The 22,500-nt window shown below is 44.9% G+C and overlaps 3 protein-coding genes across 10 annotated transcripts in view; all 3 read left to right on the forward strand.

Annotated features, from left to right (window-relative positions):
• Positions 1-3,493, forward strand: part of arhgef1b (Rho guanine nucleotide exchange factor (GEF) 1b) — a 54,816-nt gene extending 51,323 nt beyond the window's left edge. For all 5 annotated transcript variants that reach the window (XM_031577052.2, XM_031577050.2, XM_031577051.2 and 2 more), the window contains one exon: positions 1-3,493. This exon is cut by the window's left edge and continues 506 nt beyond it. The gene's annotated coding sequence lies outside the window, so the exon portion shown is untranslated.
• Positions 3,494-5,092: 1,599 nt separating this feature from the next.
• cd79a (CD79a molecule, immunoglobulin-associated alpha) lies at positions 5,093-10,223 on the forward strand. The gene is made up of 6 exons (XM_012839344.3): positions 5,093-5,585; positions 5,708-5,830; positions 7,158-7,511; positions 8,605-8,720; positions 9,158-9,217; positions 9,326-10,223. The coding sequence occupies exons 2-6, from the start codon at positions 5,791-5,793 to the stop codon at positions 9,443-9,445; spliced, it is 690 nt and encodes a 229-aa protein (XP_012694798.2). The 5' UTR covers positions 5,093-5,585; positions 5,708-5,790; the 3' UTR covers positions 9,446-10,223.
• Positions 10,224-10,671: 448 nt separating this feature from the next.
• lipeb (lipase, hormone-sensitive b) overlaps positions 10,672-22,500 on the forward strand; it is a 35,432-nt gene continuing 23,603 nt past the window's right edge. Inside the window, exons 1-3 of one of the 4 annotated variants that reach the window (XM_042709019.1) lie at positions 10,672-10,870; positions 13,232-13,297; positions 22,239-22,480. In XM_042709019.1, coding sequence (XP_042564953.1) covers positions 10,783-10,870; positions 13,232-13,297; positions 22,239-22,480 — 396 coding nt within the window. In that variant the 5' untranslated portion in view covers positions 10,672-10,782. Of the gene's footprint in view, positions 10,871-13,231; positions 13,298-14,744; positions 14,825-22,238; positions 22,481-22,500 lie in introns of all 4 variants that reach the window. The other 3 variants (XM_042709021.1, XM_042709020.1, XM_012839365.3) reach the window with 3 other exon arrangements.

Below are 22,500 nucleotides of genomic sequence, written 5' to 3' on the forward strand. Positions count from 1 at the left end.
ACTCACACACACACACACACACTCACACACACACACTCACACACACACTCACACACACTCACACACACTCACACACACTCACACACACTCGGCTCTCTGCACTCACTGACACGTCGAGAGAGACCGCAGTGAGGCTCGGTTCAGATTCTCACACACACGCTATTTATTTCAATTCATTTTCCTCACCTCTGTAAAATGTGTGTGTCCTCCATTTTTATTTTATTTTATATGAGCTTGTGTGTGAGAATGTGTGTTCTCTGTTTATAGAAAGCATACTTATAAATTAGGTAGGTATAGTTTTGACTCCTCCCATCTAAAGCATTTTTTATAACTCTCATTTTGTATCCAAGTCATTATTGCAACCACGGCCAAAATCTAGGCAAATTAGTGCACCTTTTGCGTTTTATATGGGTTGAGTTGAACTGATGGACTGTATTTATTCCTGAAGAGTTGTTGAGTTTGTGGCTTTTTGATGTGACTGTGTGACTGACTCAGGATCAGTTGGGCATCACCGCTCACTAAGGGATTGGGATTTAGTCTGAAGCTTACGTTCTCGCACCGGTAGGATTGGGGTCTAGTCTGAAGCTTACGTTCTCGCACCGGTAGGATTGGGGTTTAGTCTGAAGCTTATGTTCTTCGACTGGTAGGATTGAGGTTTAGTCTAGTCTGAAGCTTACGTTCTCGCACCGGTAGACATTGGGGTTTAGTCTAAAGCTTTTATTCTCGCACCGGTAGGATTGAGGTTTAGTCTGAAGCTCATGTTCTCACACCGGTAGGATTGGGGTTTGTTCTCGCACCGGTAGACATTGGAATGAGATTGGGAAGTGGATGGTGGATAGGAGACAGGAGGACATGAGATGGGTGGATTAGGAGTCAAGAGTTAGATGAGTTGTGGAACAACAGCAGAAGGAACGGGACCAGGCCGACGAATCAACAACAGAGAGGGTTTTAGAGATGGAGAGATTTAGAGAGGACAAAAATACTTCAAGTGTGTGTGTGTGTTATATGAGATATTGATGATATGAGAGATAGGGCACAGGAAGTGTATATTGTAGTCACACACACACACACACACACACACACACACACACACACACTTGTGGTGCATGTCATGTTGTCCTTAGGCAGTCATACAGGTCACGCCAGCTGGCTATCACAATGCTGAAGAGGGCACACCTTGAACCTGTTTAAGTATTTGGTTGTGAGTGAGTGAGCGAGTTGGGTGAAAATGTGGGGTTTTTTTAGATTACTTAGGGAGTGTTTGTCTTATGGGGGGGGGGGTGCATCTTAGTTTGGTATGCTGTTAGAGAGCTGAATCGTTCCTCTGAACCAGGTAGTATTTTATAAATAGTGATATTTTGTGTTAGTTCACCATGTTCTTTGTTCATAGGTTTCTTCCTGGAATTGATTGTAATTATTATTATTATTTTTTTTGTTTGGTTTTTTAAAGAGGTGTACTGTCAGACTTCAGACTCATAATCAGGACCAAAGAGGAAGACACACACACACACACACACACACACACACACACACGTACACACGTCAGGGATGCACAAAACTGAGGGTGACTCACACATCCGCTGGTAACCCCTCATGCCTCAGAGAGCCCCCTCGCCCCCCCCCCCCCCGCTGACAGTGCTCATAGTACTCATGAATTGGCTTTCCCTCTCACCCCCAAGATAAATCAGCAGCTGCTGATGACACAAAGTGATGGTTATTGTACTGTAATCTGACACAAAGTGATGGTTATTGTACTGTAATCTGACTGGTCTTCACAGATGGGTCACGGGTGGAGCAGGTGGAGGTGATCCTGAGGCCTGTGCTAGTTTGCGTTTGTTTGTTTATTTGTTTTGAGAATTCTGTAAACTATGGAGATTCTCTGCGGAGATCCACTGAAGTGGCCAAACTTGAACTGTATGCCTCCTTCTTTGAGTTTCACTGGCTAGCGCGGGGGGGGAACCAGTCATGTGAAGACAGTGCTGTTGTTGGAGATACCAGCTGCCTGAGACACCCCAGATAACGTTTGACTGCTGCCACAGCAACTGCTCCTGCTGCCTTCTGCCAAAATATATGCAAGGATGCGTCAGTGGTTGCACAGTAAACCTAGGATCCACGGCATGCATATTCAAAATGGAGAACATTTTCTTCCTCCACGGATCCTGTCCTATCCCCTCTCTCCCCCTCTCTCTCTTCTGCGCAATCATTGAGCCTCTGTAGAGGCAGTGGCAAAAAGGTCTGTCTGTCTGTCTGTCTGTCTGTCTGTCTGGGACACCTGTCTTGCCTGTTCTTCCATGGCTCTCTACCTCTGTACCAGTCCTCTTGTCTTCCATCTCGTACCTGATGAGAGTCCCACAGGGGCCGTGTTCCTTGCCCCCCCCCCCCCCCCCCACACACACACACACACACACACACACACACACACACACACACACACACACACAATCTCCCGCCAAGTATCTTCACACTTTTTAAAACTGTTAAATATTTTTACTCTCGACAGAATGAGAGGACACGTGTTACTTTCCCTTTGTATTCTAGTGAGCCTCATCCTGGAATGTTACCTAATTATGTACTATGCATTGCCTAAGCCTGAGCGAGCAGGAGCGAGAGGGAGGAAGTAGACGTTAGGATACCCCCCCTGTTTACAAAGAGTTTATTCATTCTCAATGTTGGATTCAGTGACAACCTTGAATATTAGTCGGGGAAACAAATGGCCTGGCCTGGCCTATTGGAGATGTCCTGAGGTTTCGTTGCCAATGTTTAGTGCCAGTTTGAACTTTTGTTTTGTTTTCTTTCTTTCCTGAAGTCTGCAAAATCCATTTTTTGAATGCTTTGCTGCACATCCTTCAGAATAAGCCAGGGCTGAAAAGCCTTCCTTTCTTTCTTGACCTCTCTCTTGCGTGCACCTATTCGCTTCCAAACTTAGCAAAAAAAAAAAAAAGAAGAAAACCAGCAACAACAACAAAAAAAAAAACAAATGCGTAACTGCGTAGCTGTATATATATAAATGTATTTATAGAGAAAGGTGCCTTTTTTTATGACAATCAAGCTTTTGTATTCCCTTTCTCCTAAAGGCTCTTTCCTCAGTATAGCTGGTAGGGGGCCCACACAATGCTTCAGATGTAAAGATATATGACCAACGAGCGTTAGCGCTAGACATTTAGCCGTTAGCATCCGACCCTACTGCAGCCTGTGGCTCCACACGCTGTCCCGCTCAGGGTGGGGTGTTGGCACATGGTCTACAGTTTCCTGTGTTTAAGACGAGGGTTTGGTTAGTGTTTCGGGCACCCATACAGCACCTATATATATATATATATATATCTATATACAAAATGAATATGCAAGATCTATACTGTGTATTTGGGCTTTGATTTTATTCTATGAGAGGGTTTTTAATGATGTATACTTCAGAAAAAAAATGAGGTACGTTGTTGTTTTTTTTTTTTAATTATTGTTATTGGTTTCTTTTTTCTAATAAATGGAAAAAAGGTCACCTGGCTCTGGTCTCTTCTTTCGCATATGAATCTGTATACACTTTGACATTGAAGAGCCACACATATGAATCTGTATACACTTTGACATTGAAGAGCCACACATATGAATCTGTAAACACTTTGACATTGAAGAGCCACACATATGAATCTGTAAACACTTTGACATTGAAGAGCCACACATATGAATCTGTAAACACTTTGACATTGAAGAGCCACACATATGAATCTGTAAACACTTTGACATTGAAGAGCCACACATATGAATCTGTAAACACTTTGACATTGAAGAGCCACACATATGAATCTGTAAACACTTTGACATTGAAGAGCCACACATATGAATCTGTAAACACTTTGACATTGAAGAGCCACACATATGAATCTGTATAGACTTTGACATTGAAGAGCCACACATATGAATCTGTAAACACTGTGACATTGAAGAGCCACACATATGAATCTGTATAGACTTTGACATTGAAGAGCCACACATATGAATCTGTAAACACTTTGACATTGAAGAGCCACACATATGAATCTGTAAACACTTTGACATTGAAGAGCCACACATATGAATCTGTATAGACTGACATTGAAGAGCCACACATATGAATCTGTATAGACTGACATTGAAGAGCCACACATATGAATCTGTATAGACTGACATTGAAGAGCCACACATATGAATCTGTATAGACTTTGACATTGAAGAGCCACACATAGGATAGGATTTGCACTTTGCCTCACATATAATATCCAGCTAATGGTGTACAACTAATAATTAAAAAGCTCAGTTGCTAACTGTAAAATTAGTATAGTTAGACAAAATGCCTTTGTTGGCTGCCGACCAAGTCAGAGGCTTGAGAATGGCGATAGTGGGTCAATAATATCTTTATGGTAACGTTAAGTCTTAAGGTAAGTGAAGAGGAACTGTGAAAACCATCATGCTTAATTAGAGGCCTGTGCAAGTAGTGACTACTTCTGACCAACATCGTAATTGCCAACAGAGGTTGGGCCCTTAACCTTGTGTTTCGGTGCCTTTTGCAGCCAACTGGTTTACAAATGAACATCAGTTAAGCCTACACTACTCTACCACCACAGCCCTCTCTCTCTCACACACACCCTCAATCTCTCTCTCTCTCTCTCTCACACACACACACTCTCATTCCAACGAAATATGTAATTTACGTGAATTGTGTAGATCCGAAGGGTTTTTAATTTGGATGGGGGGGGGGGGAGGGTTGTCACAATCTCCTGGACTGGACTTGCAGAAACAACGGGATAGCTATCTTCACATAGTAGTAGGCTGCATTACCAGGATAATATCTATATGTGTGTTTAGAGTTGACTGTAGATTACATTTATTGCAATTAGGCTACACTCTAACAGCTTTACAATAACAATGGAAATGTATGAATATTAAGCCATACAGTCACATGAAAAATGAAATGAGTCACAGGGTTATAATATAAGGCAGGGTATTTGCAAAAGTTTTACTGATGAAAATCTAATAATGTTTTTTTTTTGTCCAGGCGATGGTTCTCGCCACTCTTGCCAAACATTCACTTCCTTTTACCTTTGCACCAGTGATGGTGAACAAGGCCCAAGCGCTGGCTGAGGACAAAGTAGCTCTGAGTGGGCTGAAGTTGTCACTCACCACTTACAAAATGGTGCATGGATTGGGATGATATGTTAATAAATGTGTTTTTTTTTTTAACCTGAAGCAAATGTTGTCTTTTCCCTTTATTTTCTTCTTTGAGTATACCAGAATGCTTAATTTACATGTTAAAATAATAATAAAAAAAAGGTTTAGGTTTGTCACCATTTTCAGCCCTTCTGAGTCTGCAGGTATGAAAGAGGAAACCAACCAACCGTCACAAAAAGTAGAAAGATGTGTTTTGTAGTCTGCGCTGATGGAGGCTCTGCAGCGTAGCGTAGCGTAGCGCAGCGTAGCCAGTCAAGCTCATCTCCTGTGGGGCTGCACTTCCACACTGACATTGAAAGACAAGCTCACTGAGATCTTTCAAGACAAACAACCAAGGGAATCAGCCAGGACATTAATACTGCAGGGTTACATGTGTTACCTTCAAGGTAGGTGTTGCCTACCTGTTGAAGTAACAGCTTTTTGCTGGAGTAAGCTGAAGGGAGAGAAGGCATATCAGCCATTTGTTTGTGGAAATGTCTATGTGGTTTATGGTTTGTTTTCTCAAAAGTGTGTGTGTGTGTGTGTGTGTGTGTGTGAGGACACCAGACACTGTTCACTGCTACAACCAAAAGAGGAGTTGAATTGGAAAAGATGAACATCGCAGTTCTTTTTCTGCTTTCTGTTTTCACAGGTAAGCAACTAATCAATTGATCTCCAATAGATCATCAATGTTCTGTGTGTAATGGCTAATACGAAAAGAGAAATAACAGTTTCCTGTTGTGTGTTCATAAGCTACATTATTCACATCCACATCCATTATTTTTTATTTACATCTTAGTCACTTGCAGTTCAGTTGTCTGACAGCTAACTATGTCTAGTTTTGGGTAATATTTCTTAATCATCTAAAATATTTTGGCATATTGTTTTTCTCATATTTTTAGCATATTGTCTGTACTTCCTTCTTTGGTGCGGTTGCGTGGCCGTTATTTTACTGTTGCGCTTCAGCGGAGCTCATCTCCCCTCTCAGCAGCTGTGAATCTTCTCAGAGCGTCTGTTAGGTGAAAATTCACTCAAGTTACCTCAGGAGTTGCATATAAGTATATTTGTTCAACAACAACAACAAGTTTGTCGTGCTCACACACGTCCTAGCAGGCCAGAGAGAGGCACGGGCCCACTCTCAGAGAGAGAGAGAGAGAGAGAGAGAGAGAGAGAGCCATGGCTCACTCCCAGACTGCAGCAGACGAGAGAGAAGCAAAGTTAAACACATCACACAAGGTTTATATAGAAAGAAGATAGCTTTCTCTGACGCCAAAACACTTTGTCAGCATGGATAACCGAGGTCATCTTACTATGCTTTTTGCAACGTAATGCATCAGCAAGGCAGAAAAGAAGGACCACTAGTTCCATCTCAGAGCCGCTGATTGAATATTTCGCACAGCTGAGGATTTCACTCTTATGACTGAATTAATGTCAACTGTGGCCTTTATGACTCTCATGTGCCAAACTCACTGGCTATGAGGCTTGTTTCCTTCACACACTTCTAAAGCATAGTTTGTGCTCATTCTTATTGTGTAGGGTTTGTAGACCTTATGCCAAGTTTGTTTTTTGTAGTAAAGGTACAGTATGTAGGATTTAACGCCATCTAGTGGTGAGGCTGCAGATTACAACCAACTGAATACTCCCTTTCCAAGCATGTGTGAGAAGCTACGGTGGCCCATCAGGTGCCATAGAAACGTGAAAGGCCCTCTCTAGTGCCAGCGTTATGGCTTGTATGGTTTGTGTAAGAAAAACATAAATAGGAAATGAATACTGTATTCCATCTCTGCTAATAGATCACAGATCACTTTGGGAACCGCTGGATTAGATGCAGTAGATGTATTGATCTGATATTTCAGATACTGCTTGCTTATGTCTTGCAGTATGTACAACTATGCAATGACAGTAAATTAAGACTGATTATATTTGATATATTTTGCAAGATTACTAATATTGATGTTGTGTAAACTGCTTTTTCCCAGTGGCCCACTGTTTAAACACAACTTGCCCTGCGTCTGAACATCTACGGGTCCCGCTGGAGTCAGACCAAACATCGGTGCGTGTCCCAGTCAACAGTGAAGCCGTTTTGAAATGCTGTTATAAGCGCGTCCCCGCCATAACTGTCCGCTCCGTCTGGGTCATGAGGTACAATGCGAAGAACATCACCAACAGCTCGCGTGCGCTCATGGAGGAGGTGCGAGGTAGCGAGGCAGAGGCCGTGTGTCAGAAGCTGACTCTGAAGGAGGTGCAGCTGAATGACACAGGCATGTACCAGTGCTATCTCAGCAAGGACAAATACTGCCTGTTCACACACGGCACCTACCTGCAGGTCTACAGTGAGTATGAATAGATCTAGGCCTGCGTGTGGGTGGGTGTGTGTGTGTGTGTGTGTGCGCGTTTGGGTGGGTGTGTGTGTGTGTGTGTGTGTGTCTGCGTTAGGGTGGGTGTGTGGGCAGATATGTTTGGGCTAAAAAAAATCCCATTATCTCCTGAAACATACAACCCAGGCCTGATCATTTATTTTGATAATGTGTCGTGTAGGATTTCCAAAACCTAAATGTCCATAATTTAATTAAAAAAAAAATATATATACTATATTACTATGTCTGATTCCAGGGGGGTGGGTGGGTGGAGGAGCTGTGTGACTTCACGCCACTCTGCCTTGGTCCCCGTGGTGATCCACAGGGGCCTATTTAAGGGGCCAAGCTCAGAGCGGTGGCATGCAGAGTGCCACATGCACCCCCGCTCAATGAACGCTTTATGATGTAATCCGCACGCAGTTTAATTGAATTTCCCTGCCTGAACTCCACACAGCCACAAACTGATTTCTGTTTTCATACCATCATGTCACATGATGGGCTTTAAGACATAAAGACCATGTTGTGTTTTCTTTGAGGCCTGTATTTGCACAGGATGTCATCATTGTGCTGGGTTTCATAAGAGCAAGCTGAATCCCTGTTGTCAGCTTGGATTGGCTATTGTACACACCTTAAACAGCTGATCGTCATTGCACCTTGCACCTATTGTGTCTCCGAGGATTCTTTTTTTTAAACCCTCTCCATTGACTTCCTGCTCACAAATGTTCAAAATCAGCCACTTTCTAACCAGTATGGGTTCAAAATTCAAATAGTACATGACAGTATGTGAATACAGTTCAGATAGTACATGACAGTACTTTGGGGCAGTTTTTGACCATAGTTTTTGTCACAAATGTGTTAGCACTCCTCAGCGTTATCTCCCAGTGTCTTTTGTCAAATTGAACTGCACGGCATGTAGCGTGTGCACTGCCGTGGAAGCTCATCAAATATCGTTACACGCTGAAAAGTCTCCATTCACGCTCATGTATTTGTGGAAGCGTGACATTGCTGCACACAAAGCACACAGTCTCCATCATAAGACTGTGTCTAACAGGATCATTCCATCCTTCAGCTCCCTTACGGCGAACCCTGGACATCAGTGAGAGCTTGAAGAACAGCATCATCACCATGGAGGGGGTACTGCTGCTGTTCAGCGTCCTCATCCCTGGACTCTGTCAGCTGGGAAAGGTAAACATAGAATCAGAATCAGAATCATCAGGTTTTATTGGCCAAGTAAGTTTGCACAAACAAGGAATTTGACTTGGTAAAGTGACTCTCAGTGTGCTTACACAAAATATACATTACAACACAATACAATACAAAACAAACAGTGCAACAGTGCAACGGTCTAAGAAGTTTAAGAAAGTATATACAAGGCGGAATGGCTATATACAGTAGCTGTGAAACAGTAGTGCAAAGAAGAAGTGGAGAGTGCGAGAAGTGCAGGGATAAATATATACATATATATGCTACAGTGGGTTAGCTGTTCAGTAGTGAGACGGCGAAGGGGAAGAAACTGTTAGACAGACAGAAGTCCAATTCCTCCATGATCAATCGAAGCAAGCAAGACGAGGACACACCAGAGCTTCCTGTATGCATGAACAGTTGTGTTGCTTATTTCCCAGACAAAGAGAATCAACATGCTGGAGAGGAAGAAGCACAGAGAAGAGGAGAATATCTATGAGGTGAGCCCACTTCTCTTTTTCTGTGGCAACTAAGAAAGAATTTGAGTGTGTCCTCGGTGAGTGCTGATGATCACACAGTTTTACATCAGATCTTTGTGTCCATGACAGGGGCTTAACCTGGATGACTGCAACTCTACCTATCACCAAATCACCAGGTCCCATATGCATGGGCCTTACCAGGACGTGGCTAATGTGGCTGAAGATGATATTCAGTTAGAGAAGCCATGAAGGAACAGGACAAGGTCGAGCAAAGTAAAGGTTGATGAACAGGCGTGCTGACTTGTGTGTGTGTTTTATTTGTTTTTCATTTTTTAAATATTTTTTTGGGGGGGGGGGGATCACTGCTAAATATCAGGATATATTGTAAATCATGAATCTACCCCTGACTGCCTTCGAGGTCTGATGTCACTCTGATATATTCACATCTGAACCCGATACAGTTACAGTTACAGATACAGATAGAGTTACAGATACAGATACAGGTACAGGTACAGAGACAGAGACAGAGACAGTTAGAGATACAGTTAGAGATACAGTTAGAGATACAGTTACAGTTACAGATACAGATACAGATACAGATACTAAATCTGCTAAATGCCTGGCCTTTACATTCAGTTCATCCCATCGAAACTACTAACACAGATGAAGTGTTAAAGGATCCCAAAATTAATATAATTATTTGCAGTGTTGATAATACTGTATGTAATTATATCTTTAATATTGGTTGTCATTCGTTTTAAGCCATATTTTCACCTGGTTATACTTTGTGCTCTTTGATTATGCTCTATGTGCTTTTACGATTTTCCTTAACATGAACCTTGATAAGATGAGTTTTAACAGGCTGTATGTAAACCAACTCAAGGTCTCTTCAAGGACCAGTGAGAGACATTCATGGTCATGTTTCAACAAGACTAAACACTTTGCTATCTGGTGTGAACAGCATTCCATGTGTGGACATTCATGACTAATAAAGAAACAATAAAGCAACAAGCTTTCTAACACCAAATACTCATAGTTGCGTTATTTGAGTATTTGACTATAGCCTACTCTGTCAGGTTCAGGCAGAATTTACCCACTGGAAAAGTTGCAACATCTCACATTTGCAGTTATCTCAAACACAGGGTACCCTAAATTGTGAGTGAAATGCATATTTATCCAAAGAGGTAATTGAGGTGACCATTGAAGAGACCACCACCTATGAACCAGAATGAAGTGGAAAGTCTTTTATTGCAAAATCACAGCTGAGAATTATATTATTTGCCCGCGGTGCTACAGCCATTTGCGCTCGACAAGTCTAGTTTACATAGCCCTATATTACTCAAAACGAAACAGCATACATGATACAAGTTTACAATGAAAGTGTTCATGTCATGGAAGCACTGAGTTATTTTGGGGCAACCTTGGAATAATGGGCGTTCCCCATACCATAAGAAATATTTGATTGGCTTAGCAGCAGAATCCGATACACATATTGGCTGCGCGTTGGACTGTGGGTGTAGCGGTTTTTCAGGTATCGCTACTATGATCAGATGGTCTATGTGAGGTAACATACAGTATTGGGAAAGATGGCGTCTGGCAAGAAGGCAGAGAGTGGCAGGCGTGAACAAGGTGTGAATGGAAGACGATCATCAAAGCGCAAGGAAGGCCCCATAGGTAACCCATATTTTTTAGCAAACTGTGCCTATGCTTTTGGTGAAATTAGAAAATGTACGAACTTTGTGAACAGTAGCCTACCCTACACCGGTTAGCTAGCGAGCTAGCAATCCACTGTTGACAGCCATAAGATTATACCCGTGATAAAAGTCTGGTAATATTGTAGCTATTAACGTTACGTTTCCTATTCTGGAATCCAGTCGACAGGACGCTTTCTCTGATACTGTGCCGCTATGGGAGATTGTTACTTAAATGCAACTGACATACTTTCTAGCCATGTCAGTAGCCTACACTGTCAATAGCAAGTTAATGTTACTCGGTGACAAAAGTAAAGTAGGCTAACGTTTCTAAATCCATGCCTTCGAACCTCGTTGTAGTAGTGTATTATCAGCAACAATTGTAAATAACAACTACAATAACAACGGGAGTAAATAACCTCTAATGTCGTATTACCTACATGTATCAATGAGCGTCTCAGGGGAAGGCTGTTTGTTTACATTACGAGTGTCTCAACCAATTATGGATAACTGGAATAATATGATTAGCCATGTGTTGTGACGGTGCCATGAGACGCGATAATTATGTCAGATAACGAGTTACTCGTCCCGTTGTGCAGTTTTAAGGATAAAGTTATAAATAGTTCTATTTCCTTCGCATTTTCAATACAACATGAGTACGTCGAAGCAGCGTTAGGCAGACGGTAGGTAGACTAGTTCTACAACATTGCACTGGGCTGTTGAAAGTAGACTCGGCCCGGCAGATTTATTAGAGCTCCCTTCAATTAGTGATTACCCGGTTACTTTACCCGGTGTCTTTGGAACATAGGCTATAGTCTGAACTGGCCACTAGGACCCGACACCACTGGCTGAACAGTTGTTTTTCCCGGTCAGGATGAAGCCTGGAGAGTCTTGCATACGAGGGAAGCGATGTCCCTGCTGGGAGGTTGGGTTGGGGGGGGGTATTGTTCCTTGCTTCCTGTCGAGATGCGGTGACCAAACCATCACTGTAGAGGCACAGGCACTGTATGCGGGGCAAAGGTCCATCGCAGGATGTCGTGTTTTTCCTCCCATATTCAGGGGACAGCCATGGTGTCTAGCCACAGGGGATGAACAAGAGGCCATGGCATTCCTGAGCAACCAGCCATTGGCTTAATAATGTGTGTGTCTGTTCACCATTTTGGAGTATAGTTATAAGCCATTTTATGTGTGCTCTTATGTGGGGAATTCAAGGACGTGTGTAGGAAGATCCCAAGCAAGGAGAGGTGCTTGCACGTTCTGATCAACACTGGCACGTTCTGATCAACACTTGCTCCGTGGTGTTGAAAGTGTGTAACTGTTCCTCCCTGGCTGGTGATGCTGAGCTGCACTGGCAACCCTGAGCTCCGAGTGGGAACACGGCACGCAGTAGATCAGAATGTAAACCTGAAGCTGCACAAGGCCATTGGTCCAGAGCCAAAGCACATGCTGTCAATCCTGCTTAACCACCAGGAGATAACTGTAAAAGATTACACTTCTCTAAAAGATTACAGTTATACAGACAAAGACTACAGAATAGAATATAGTATATTGTTCTGATAGGACTTGTTATTCAGTAATGGTGGTTTGAAGTATGAATAGTTTGAATATATCATCAGTTAATCGCTATTTACTTTACTCTGCCAAGAAGGCCACGTTCACACGGCAAGCCTCGTATTTAAAGCTCAGATCTGTTTTTTTTTCACATTATTTTTTAAATGTGGCCAATATCAGATTCCAGTTCATTTATAGGTTGATACACAGTTTACCCCTCTACAATGACATCTGTGGAAAGGTTTGTGAATATTGGGACACAGAAGTGTTTCTCTTTACGTGTGTGTTTGTGTGTGTGTATGGTGTGTGTGCGCGTGTGTGCGTGTGTGTGTGTGTGTGTACTCCCTCCATCGCAGCTGTCATCCATGTTTGTTTTTGCAGAGTGACTCCTGGCAGTACATAAATGTGACTGAGTCGCATTAATTCCAATATGACTGTTCAAACCTGTATCTGATTTAGCATGAGGCCCATCAGCATTAAAAATATCAGATTCCATGTGAGTTGTGCTGTTCACACTGCTATGAAAAACACAGATCTGAGTCCCATACGAGCAAAAACAGATCTGAGTCCCATACGAGCAAAAACAGATCTGAGTCCCATACGAGCAAAAAACAAATTCAGATTTGGGCCACTTTTGCCTGCAGTGTGACCGTAGCCTAGGCGTCTTCAAATATCCATTATTTTGCAACGTTTACCAATCGACACATCAACAGTGTCCTGTAGCCTGCAGATTAGCGAGATGATTGTTGTAACACACACAACCCCTCCCTCATGTTCTTCTACCATGCATCAGCCCCTCTCCAGAGCCTCTTTGCCCAACACATCCTGGAACTAGCTGCTGTAAGTGGATTTATGAATGGTAAGTTACAACACAAAGAATTAAGTCCCTCTTGAACAAGAATGTGCCCACGCTTCATTTAGATTCCTAGGCTGGTCTAGATCTAGAGTAGATGGTTATTAGTAAAGCAATTGAGTCTTGGTGTTTATATGGTCACATTGTTTAGCCGCAGCCGCGTGCCCTGGCTCTCTCTCCCCGTGGTATGGTTAACAGCCATCCGCCGTGTCTGAATCCTACTGAAAACTGTCTGTGTACACCAACCACCTCCCTCAGACATCTCCTCAGACATACATAGATAGATAGATAGATGGATACTTTATTAATCCCGAGGGAAATTTAGGAAATTTAAGACACCTCCTCAGACATCTCCTCATCTCCTCACAGTCCTGGTGATATGACATATGGGCTAAAACGAATGGTTCACAACACGCCAGTCTGTCCATTTGCTTTTGCAATTTTCTGGTACAGACGTTGTGTCTCAGCTGTGTTGGGGGGAACTGCCTTTAGGTGCAATTTGTCCTGAACATCATCTGATTGTTTTCCAAACATTTTAAGGAGTGGCTAGGGTAGGGCCGGGCCGGGCCGGGCCGGACGGGGCTGGTGGGGAGCAGACCAGAGTAGAGGTTAGGCCATCGGGAACAAAGGCCAAATGACCAGAGGAGAGGAGAGGTCAAAGGTCAAAGGCTATTGTGGGACAGGATGTAGCGTGACCTTAGGAACACTGTGAGCTCAAACCACACACTCTCACTCTCACACACTCACACACTCACACACTCACACACTCTCACACACAGACTGTACATGGAGAGAGTACAACCCTGTACATAAACACGGTGCCTTCCACAAAGTTCATCTCTGGGTGGCTGCAGAGTTAAGTCTCAGGGAGGGGGATCTGCCAATTAGGGTGAAGGTCACTGGCAGCCCCGTGATAAGCAGCCAGTGAGAGCCAAGGTTACTGGAGTTGCCCCTGAGTGAGAGGCAGTGTGAGGGAGGAACCATGGAAAGTAGGGCTTGGGGCTCATACCTGACTCTTTAGTTTCCACCAACAACCATGATCTTCCACACAAACAACACCCAGTCTCCTTGACCGTGTGTGTGTGTGTGTGTGTGTGTGTGTGCGTGTGTGTGTGTCTACATGTTTGTCCCTGCCCATGTGGGTGAGAGGGCAGCCCATGGCACAGAGGGACTGGTGGTATGTGGGTGAAATGCTCACGCTCCATGGAAAGACGCCTCTGTGGGCAAAAGGAGAAGTGGAGGGGGAGGAAGGAAAAAAACCCCGAGCAGACGAGTGAAAGTACCACTCCGTGTGTCAGCGCAGGCCCGAAGGGGAACCGAGAGGATGGTCCACATGATAGAGGGAGGAGGGAGGGAGGGAGGAGGGTCCAATCACAACAGCCTGTCTCCCCTTTCTTCTCCATTTACCCCCCTCTCGTCTCTGCTTCTCTCTGTTCACCGCTCCTGCTCTCAGTCGGGCTCTGTCTCTCTCTCTGGTTGGCTGGTGAGGGACGCCACAGGACATGGACAACACAATGAGTGTCGACACGGAGGGTAAACGGAAAAAAGATGTCTGCTCTGGTCCTCTGTCTTGCCGCTGTGCTCTGCTCCGCAATGCATGGCGCCGTTGTCCCCGCGTCCTGTCTCTGTCGTCTTCTCTGTCCCTGCGTCCTGTCTCGGTCGTCTTCTCTGTCCCCTTACCTGTCTGGATGGCTTTCCTGCAGTTTCTCTAATGTCTCCCTTATGCAGTCTATCTCAGGTCTAACCTGCGGGTGCTCCTGAAAGGCTGGCGTTCTGGTCGCGGCTGTGGTGGCTTGCTTGCTAGCTGGTTGGCTGTGTGGGTTTGCTTCTTGATTTGGATTATTTATTGATGACCTCTCGTGCATCTTTGATGTGGCGAGACCAAGGGACAAAGGTGTGTGTCTGGGCAGCCGTGCCTGCAGGGTGGCTGGCTGTGTGTGTGGGGGGACAGTGACTCCTCTGAGTGGAGGTGTGTTAGAAGTTGTGCTGCGAGGATGTGCTGTTCTGGGCTGCACTTCCGGAAAGCGCTGTTGAAGATTGAGGCAATCATTTTGAACACGGCCTCTCCACGGTTACCACACTGGTTGCTCAGCGACGCTTCAGGAAACGCAGTCCTGGAGTGTGGCTGAGAAGAGTTTTGGTGTGTGTGTGTGTGTGTGTGTGTGTGTGTGTGTGTGTGTGTGTGTGTGTGTGTGTGTGTGTGTGTGTGTGTGTGTGTGTGTGTGTGTGTGTGTGTGTGTGTGTGTGTGTGTGTGTGTGTGTGTGTGTGTGTGTGTGTGTGTGTGTGTGTGTGTCTTTCCTTGATGGGTCTGGGTTAGACTCTATTTTTCGCTCCAACCCAGGCGTTTCAAAACATTAGTCAAGAGGTTTGTGAGTGAGGGCACTATCGTAACGGTATTAATTATCGGACGGCGTGTGTTATCGGCAAACGTTCGCGTTGTCATGTGAATCCATTATTAAACTGAAGTTATAGATTGTTAATCCATTATTAAACTTAGCATTTTGATTGTTTAACAGAATGGCCGATGTTTGACACTGTCCGATAACTGACATGGCTACTCTATTTTGGTTGGCATGTGAGGTCTGGCGCTGAAGCCTTTTGTTATTTTGGTGGCATGGCAGAGAGCGTTCAGACTTCTGACGTGGCGTGAGTGTTGCGTTATGGTCTCTGCAATGTAGACATGGAAGGAGTTCAAAATTCTTTGCTCTGCATAATATGTGGGCGTTCCCCTGCTACAGAAATAGAGATTGTGTGGAAATGAGGTTGTGCAAGAATAGAGATCCTGTGGAAATGAGGTTGTGCAAGAGCAGGTTTTAGGTCATGGTGCGCAATAAGCCCAAAAACAGGTCTTATCTCTGTGAATGTTTTAAACTCTCCAGTGGTTGATGCAGCCTCAAACCTTACAGGCTTACACGTCATGCTTCACCTGTTAAAACAGTTGGTCAGTATCTAATTCATGAAATACATATTGAAAAACAAGCCTGGAATATAAAATAAATAATTGTAATAAGGGAATATTAGTGGACTTGGTGGACTTATGCTAAGAAGTTGCAACCGTTTGACATTTAACAAATAGTAATGTGTATTTAATTGTTCAAATGAAACATTCAAATAGATTTAACCTTACCCTAAAGTACAGCCCTTCTGAATTACAGCCGTCATTTAAGCAACTGTACATAACATTGCATTTCAGCTCACATTGTGTGTCGGAACCTTGCAGCAAAGCTGAAAATACCCATTAGCCTCATCATCATCATCATCATCATCGAAGTCAAGTTATTGAAATCAAATTCACAGCACAGAGTTTGCACTTTACAGGATCTGCTCTAACTTTGTCCCAGTCCTTCCACACGGTAACGTTACCCTACCTGGGGGTATGACCTGGATGGGCTAATGGGCTCCTAGAATCTCCCTGCCGCTTCAGAAAAGGCGTGGACGCATAGGCGAGTTTCAAGGTTTAATATTTCATACTTAATGATGTAAATGTGGCTTAATGATGTATCAATTTGATTGTTTTCTTCCACAATGCTTTTGAGATAGTGATGAGCATCTGTTGCATAGCCAAAATAAGATGACCATAAAAACATTTATCCACAACTTCAATATTAGTCCCCTTTTAGTACGCCCACACACACACACACACACACACACACACACCCCCACCCCTTGTAGTACGCCCTGTCTCTCTTTCTCTCTCATACACTGTCTTATTCAAACTAGCAAGGACACACACTCACACACACACACACACACACACACCCCCACCCCTTTTAGTACGCTTTGTCTCTCCCTTCTCTCATACACTGTCTTATTGGAACTCGCAATGACACACACTCACACACACACACACACACACACACACCCACCAGTTCAAATGTGACCTTCACAGATAATCTGTAGTCCTAATGTCATCAGTAGGCAGGCCTATTGTAGCCTGTATTCTGAGAAGAATTGTAGGCTTATAATTCTAAATGTAACTTGCCCATGAAAACACTCAAAAAATGATCATGTTATCAGACCCTGTTTCTTTTCATACAAAAAAAACATCTTTTAAAGCATTCATATATCAGCTTGAAATATCAGTTATTGTCCCCACCATTCCACTACACCCACACACACTACACACTACACCCACACACACTTCACCCCACATCAGATGTTTGTGATTAGCCAAGGGGTCAGTGGCTGTCTGTTGGCCCCTACATGCTATGCTATGCAACGGCTCGTGCCATGAGGTGTGTGTGTGTGTGTGTGTGTGTGTGTGTGTGTGTGTGTGTGTGTGTGTGTGTGTGTGTGTGTGTGTGTGTGTGTGTGTGTGTGTGTGTGTGTGTGTGTGTGTGTGTGTGTGTGTGTGTGTGTGTGTGTGTGTGTGTGTGTGTGTGTTTTGGTATTGGTGATGGTGGGGATTTCTGTTTCTAGTGCCTGAAATCAACTTGCCTCATCTGTACAGCATCACACACACACACACACACACACACACACACACACACACACACGGGTATTAACAAGTACAGTAAGTACATGTGTGAGAGAACTCCTTGGCCAGGCCCTCATAGCTGTGAGTGGTTGTGTAATGGGATCAGGGTGGAGATGGAGATGGCGGCGGGCGGTGGGAGGTGGGAGGTAGGGGCACGCTGCTGTGTTGTGTAGCCCCCTCTCCCCCTGGATTGAAAGGTGTGGGTAATCCTCCTTCTCCCAGTAGCCTGCAGCAGAACCTTAGCCAGAGGCTTACAAGATCCTCAAGACTTCTGCGTTTCCTGTGTGTAGAGCACTGGTGTAGAGTCTCTGTGTGTGTGTGTGTGTGTGTGTGTGTGTGTGTGTGTGTGTGTGTGTGTGTGTGTGTGTGTGTGTGTGTGTGTGTGTGTGTGTGTGTGTGTGTGTGTGTGTGTGTGTGTGTGTGTGTGTGTGTGTGTGTCTATGCAAGTGCTGGCAAAACCCTGTGTCTAGATCATTTTCTAGATCACCTGTGTGTGTGTGTGTGTGTGTGTGTGTGTGTGCGTGTGTGTGTTAGAGGTTCTGGAGAGTGGCCTTTTCCCTCATGACTGTCACATCTACTGTTCCAGAGCTCTGGTGATTTTGTAAATGGAGGTTTGGTCTTGTGATTCATTTGTTGGTTTTCAGGGAAGATAATCTGTAAATGGCTATTAGTTTGGGTGCCTGGACACTTGGACAGCATATGAATGTATTACAGTTGTGAAATGGGGCTGCCTTCATGTTTTCCCTGTCATCTGTAAGAGTAGATTATAACAGTGAAGATGTTCGTGAGATGCCCCACAACTTACTCCTCCACAAGCTTGTCACGTCCAGGTTTAATCTCCAGCTGACACACTGACGATGCTGTAAAACCTGAGGACATCAGCACAGGTGTGGTATATAACAAACAATGACCATAGCCTAAACGCCAAACAGTTTCACTGTCCAAGCAGAGATGTCTGCCTGGATAGGGTGATATTGTCAAAATGAGTTTGGATGTTCTTAGAGTTGGTGGGACAAAACAATACTCTAGTTAAAAAGTAAAAGTACAGGCATTGGAGAGTCCTGAAATCACCCCAACTCCCCAATGTGGAACTACTAGTAGCATGTGAGTGGGACTAAAGCTGATTATTCCTCCTGTTAGAGTGGGCAGTTTCTCATTCTCCCTCACACTGCACACGTGAAACTCCAATGCTGACATCATGAACACGTGCACTCAGACGCTTTAAGTTCAGTCTTTTTTTTTTGTGTTCATTTCTCTTCCAAAGTCTCATTTTCAACTTCCCCCTGTATGTTTCTCTCTCTCCCTCGGTCTCCCTCGGTCTCTTTTCCCTCCCGCTCTCCCTCTCTTTCTCTGACCGTCTCTATCTCCTTGTCTTTCCTACTCCTCTCATTCTCCTGAATGATATTGTGGTTGTAGTAGTAGCCTAATCTCTGAAAGTGCTTGTAATGCGCTGGATTGGATGCGATGATAAACTCTGGAGTTTGTGAGGCTCACAGGGCCGGTGAGTTTTAATGGAATTCCTACTGACGGCCTGGCACCGCCACACTCATCTGCAAATAGACATTAAACACAGCTGACGGATCAGCCACCACTGGCTCAGTATACACACACACACACACACACACACACACACACACACACACACTGCCAGACACACTAACACGAAGAGACACTCAGACACACACACACGCACAATACACACACACACATACACACACATGCATATACACACACACACACACACGCACACACACACACACACACACACACACAGTGCCAGACACACTAACACTAAGAGACACACACACACGCACAATACACATACATTGTGTTGCACACAGACATTATACAGTACCCCAGTACGTTGATTTGAATGAAATGTATCTGCTACATGTGTAGATCAATGTAATGGAAAAGCTCACTGGCTGAGGTACACTTCTGCGTACACAGCTTTGAGCCTTACTGATAGGGACGTGTGCATTGGTGTGTCACAAGTGTACTCGGTTTTGTGCTGTTGCGGACGGGCGGATAAGAACACCACGCACTACGACCTTATTGTACTGAGCGCATGCAAACTAGGCAAGCTGTATGGACACACACTTCTGCTGCAGCACGGACAGGTCATACGCACTGTGCGGAGGTCGAAATGTGCGTCATCGGCGCTGCGCTGAGACGGCATGCAGGCCGTGTCCGAAGAAGTATGCCAAACGCTTCAAGCACACACGCCAACAGGCTTCAACCTCTGGTTTTGTCCCTAGCTAACCGGAGAGAAAAAAATTGCAACAACTTGTGGCCGGGGATGGCTGGGGATCGGGCCCTCGGGGGAGAGAGAGGCATCATGGGAAGAGGTGATGTGCAGAAAGGGAGGAACGACTGAAGGAGAGAAAAAAACAACTCGAGGAGCAATGCAGCTGGGCCGGGGTGGGGTGGGGTGAGGGGTGAGGGGTGAGGGATGGGGGGTATTTAGGGCAAAGTGCAGAGGAGGAGAAGGGGTGTGGTTAAGGATGACGTACATAGCCACATATTTAAGCAGTGGTGGCCAGACCAGCAAGGAACTGAAGTGATGAAATCAAACCTGAACAAGAGTGACCAAGGGAGAAGTTAACTAACACACACACACACACACACACACACACACACACACACACACACACACACACCCAGATGGAGTTTTGACTGAGTCATACTGGGTGGGTGTACGTGTGGGAACAAAGACAGGCTGAAGAGGTCGCGGAGAGCCTTTATTTTCTTCTCTCTCTCTGTGGAGTTTTCAAATCAAAATCAGCCCCCTGTCTAATCCCAGTTGGGTCTAGTCACAGGAGTGTTTCAGGGAGACCGACTCGCCTCCTGAAACGAGGGAAGGAGATGGGGAGAGCAGAAACAGACTCTGAGGAGAGGGAGAAGGAGATGGGGAGAGCAGAAAAAGACTGAGGAGAGGGAGAAGCAAGCCGGAGAATGTTAGCTGGAAGGAGGGGGGGGGGGGTGTGTGTGAGAGAGGGGGGAACAAGATTCTCATGTGGCAGAAGCAGCTGCATCTGCCCAAATGGCATGAGACTGGCAGACTCTGCTTTCAAGCAACACCAGCAGGAGTTGAAGCACATGCACACACACATCTCTGCTTTCAAGCAACACCAGCAGGAGTTGAAGTTGAAGCACATGCACACACACATCTCAACTTTTCTACAGCAGATCTCTTTCTCCTCATAAGGTGCCTCATGCCATCTTGTGTTTTCAATGAGTCACTCAACCACAGTTTTCCTTTTGTTTTATTTATTTAGTCATTTTTTGCCCCTGAAATGTGTGGACTTGATGATGAAATCCAGCCCGGATTTGTGTGTGTGTGTGTGTGTGTTCCAGTGATTGTGTAGGTCTACTTCTGAGAATACTCATAATGGGATAATGGGCTTCATGTTAAAGGAATGAAGAATGTTCCTCCCCTTAGCAGAGCCCTTTAAGGTCGAGCTCCAGACGCACGAGTCACGACTACCTGCCTCTCTCTGCCTCACACACAGAGAGCAAAGGCGGAGGAGACCAGCCCAAATTGCCAACACACCTTCTCTCTACTTAACACTCTCTCTCTCTCTGTCGTTTCTATCCTTTTCTGTCTCTGAGCAGGTATCTCTCTCTCTCTCACACACACACACACACACACACACACACACACACACACACACACACACACACACTTATCATTCTCATCCTCATCTCTGGCTGGAGACCAGACAGACAGACAGACAGACAGATGAGCGTATGGTGCATTGGTGCTCGTTGCTGTTATGAGTGTGGTGTGGTGGTGTACGGTAACGCTGCAGGTAAAAGAGGCTAGCCGCTAAAGACTGGTTAGCTGCGGACTGGCCTCGTGTGGGGAGCAGAGCTTGTGCCGTACATGTGTGCTATGCTAATCTGAGCAGAGCTTAGGCTGCCGTACATGTGTGCTATGCTAATCTGAGCAGAGCTTAGGCTGCCGTACATGTGTGTGTACTATGCTAACCTGAGCAGAGTTTAGGCTGCCTGTCGTGCCCTCGTGATTTTAATAGCTGCTCTGTTTAAGCTTGTGCTGTTCTATAGATTACATAGAGGTGTGTGTGTTTCCCTAATTTCGTTTTTTATTTTGTTGTTTGGAGTTCAGTACTGTATTAGACTGTTGTTGTTTTCTTTCATCAAGAAATTGACTTTGTTTTTGTTGTCTGTTTTTTTTTTTTTTCACTATTCACTGACCCAGGAAATCCTCTCTGTGTTATTTAAGTGAAACGGCTGTTTGTGGCGAGAGAGAGACTAAAGTGTATTCCACTTGGCTGTTGACAGCTTGGTGGAAACCTTTTTGACAAATGGGCAAAAGAAGCGATTTGGACAAGTAGAGCACTTAACTTTCACTGACACACGTCATTTACTCTCTCCATTCCTTCCCCCAAATGTTCCTTCCTCTCTCCCTCTCTCTCTCTCTCTCTCTCTCTCTCTCTCTCTCTCAGTGATGGACACCCAGGCGGTGTTTGCGGCCGTTTACGACGTGTGCGAGGAGAACTGTGCCTTCTTCTCGTCCAGCCCCAAGGGCTCGGCGGGGGGTGCCATCCGGCGGCTGGTGGACGCCTTGACCACCATCCAGGAGCACGCACACAGCCTGGAGCCCGTGGTCACCGGCTTCGCCTCCATCTACCACCACTTCGACTTCGACCCCCACATCCCCGCCAATGGCTACCGCTCACTTGTTAAGGTGCGTGTGTGTGTGTGTGT

Source organism: Clupea harengus, chromosome 11 (genome assembly GCF_900700415.2).
Source record: "Clupea harengus chromosome 11, Ch_v2.0.2, whole genome shotgun sequence".
Classification (NCBI taxonomy): domain Eukaryota; kingdom Metazoa; phylum Chordata; class Actinopteri; order Clupeiformes; family Clupeidae; genus Clupea; species Clupea harengus.

What these genes read in the sequence shown, in the direction of transcription:
- cd79a (XM_012839344.3), top strand. Translation starts at nt 5,791, where the DNA reads ATGAACATCGCAGTTCTTTTTCTGCTTTCTGTTTTCACAG. An exon ending in GACTCTGTCAGCTGGGAAAG is followed by an intron (nt 8,721 to 9,157) that starts GTAAACATAGAA and finishes CTTATTTCCCAG; the next exon opens with ACAAAGAGAATCAACATGCT. An exon ending in AAGAGGAGAATATCTATGAG is followed by an intron (nt 9,218 to 9,325) that starts GTGAGCCCACTT and finishes TGTCCATGACAG; the next exon opens with GGGCTTAACCTGGATGACTG.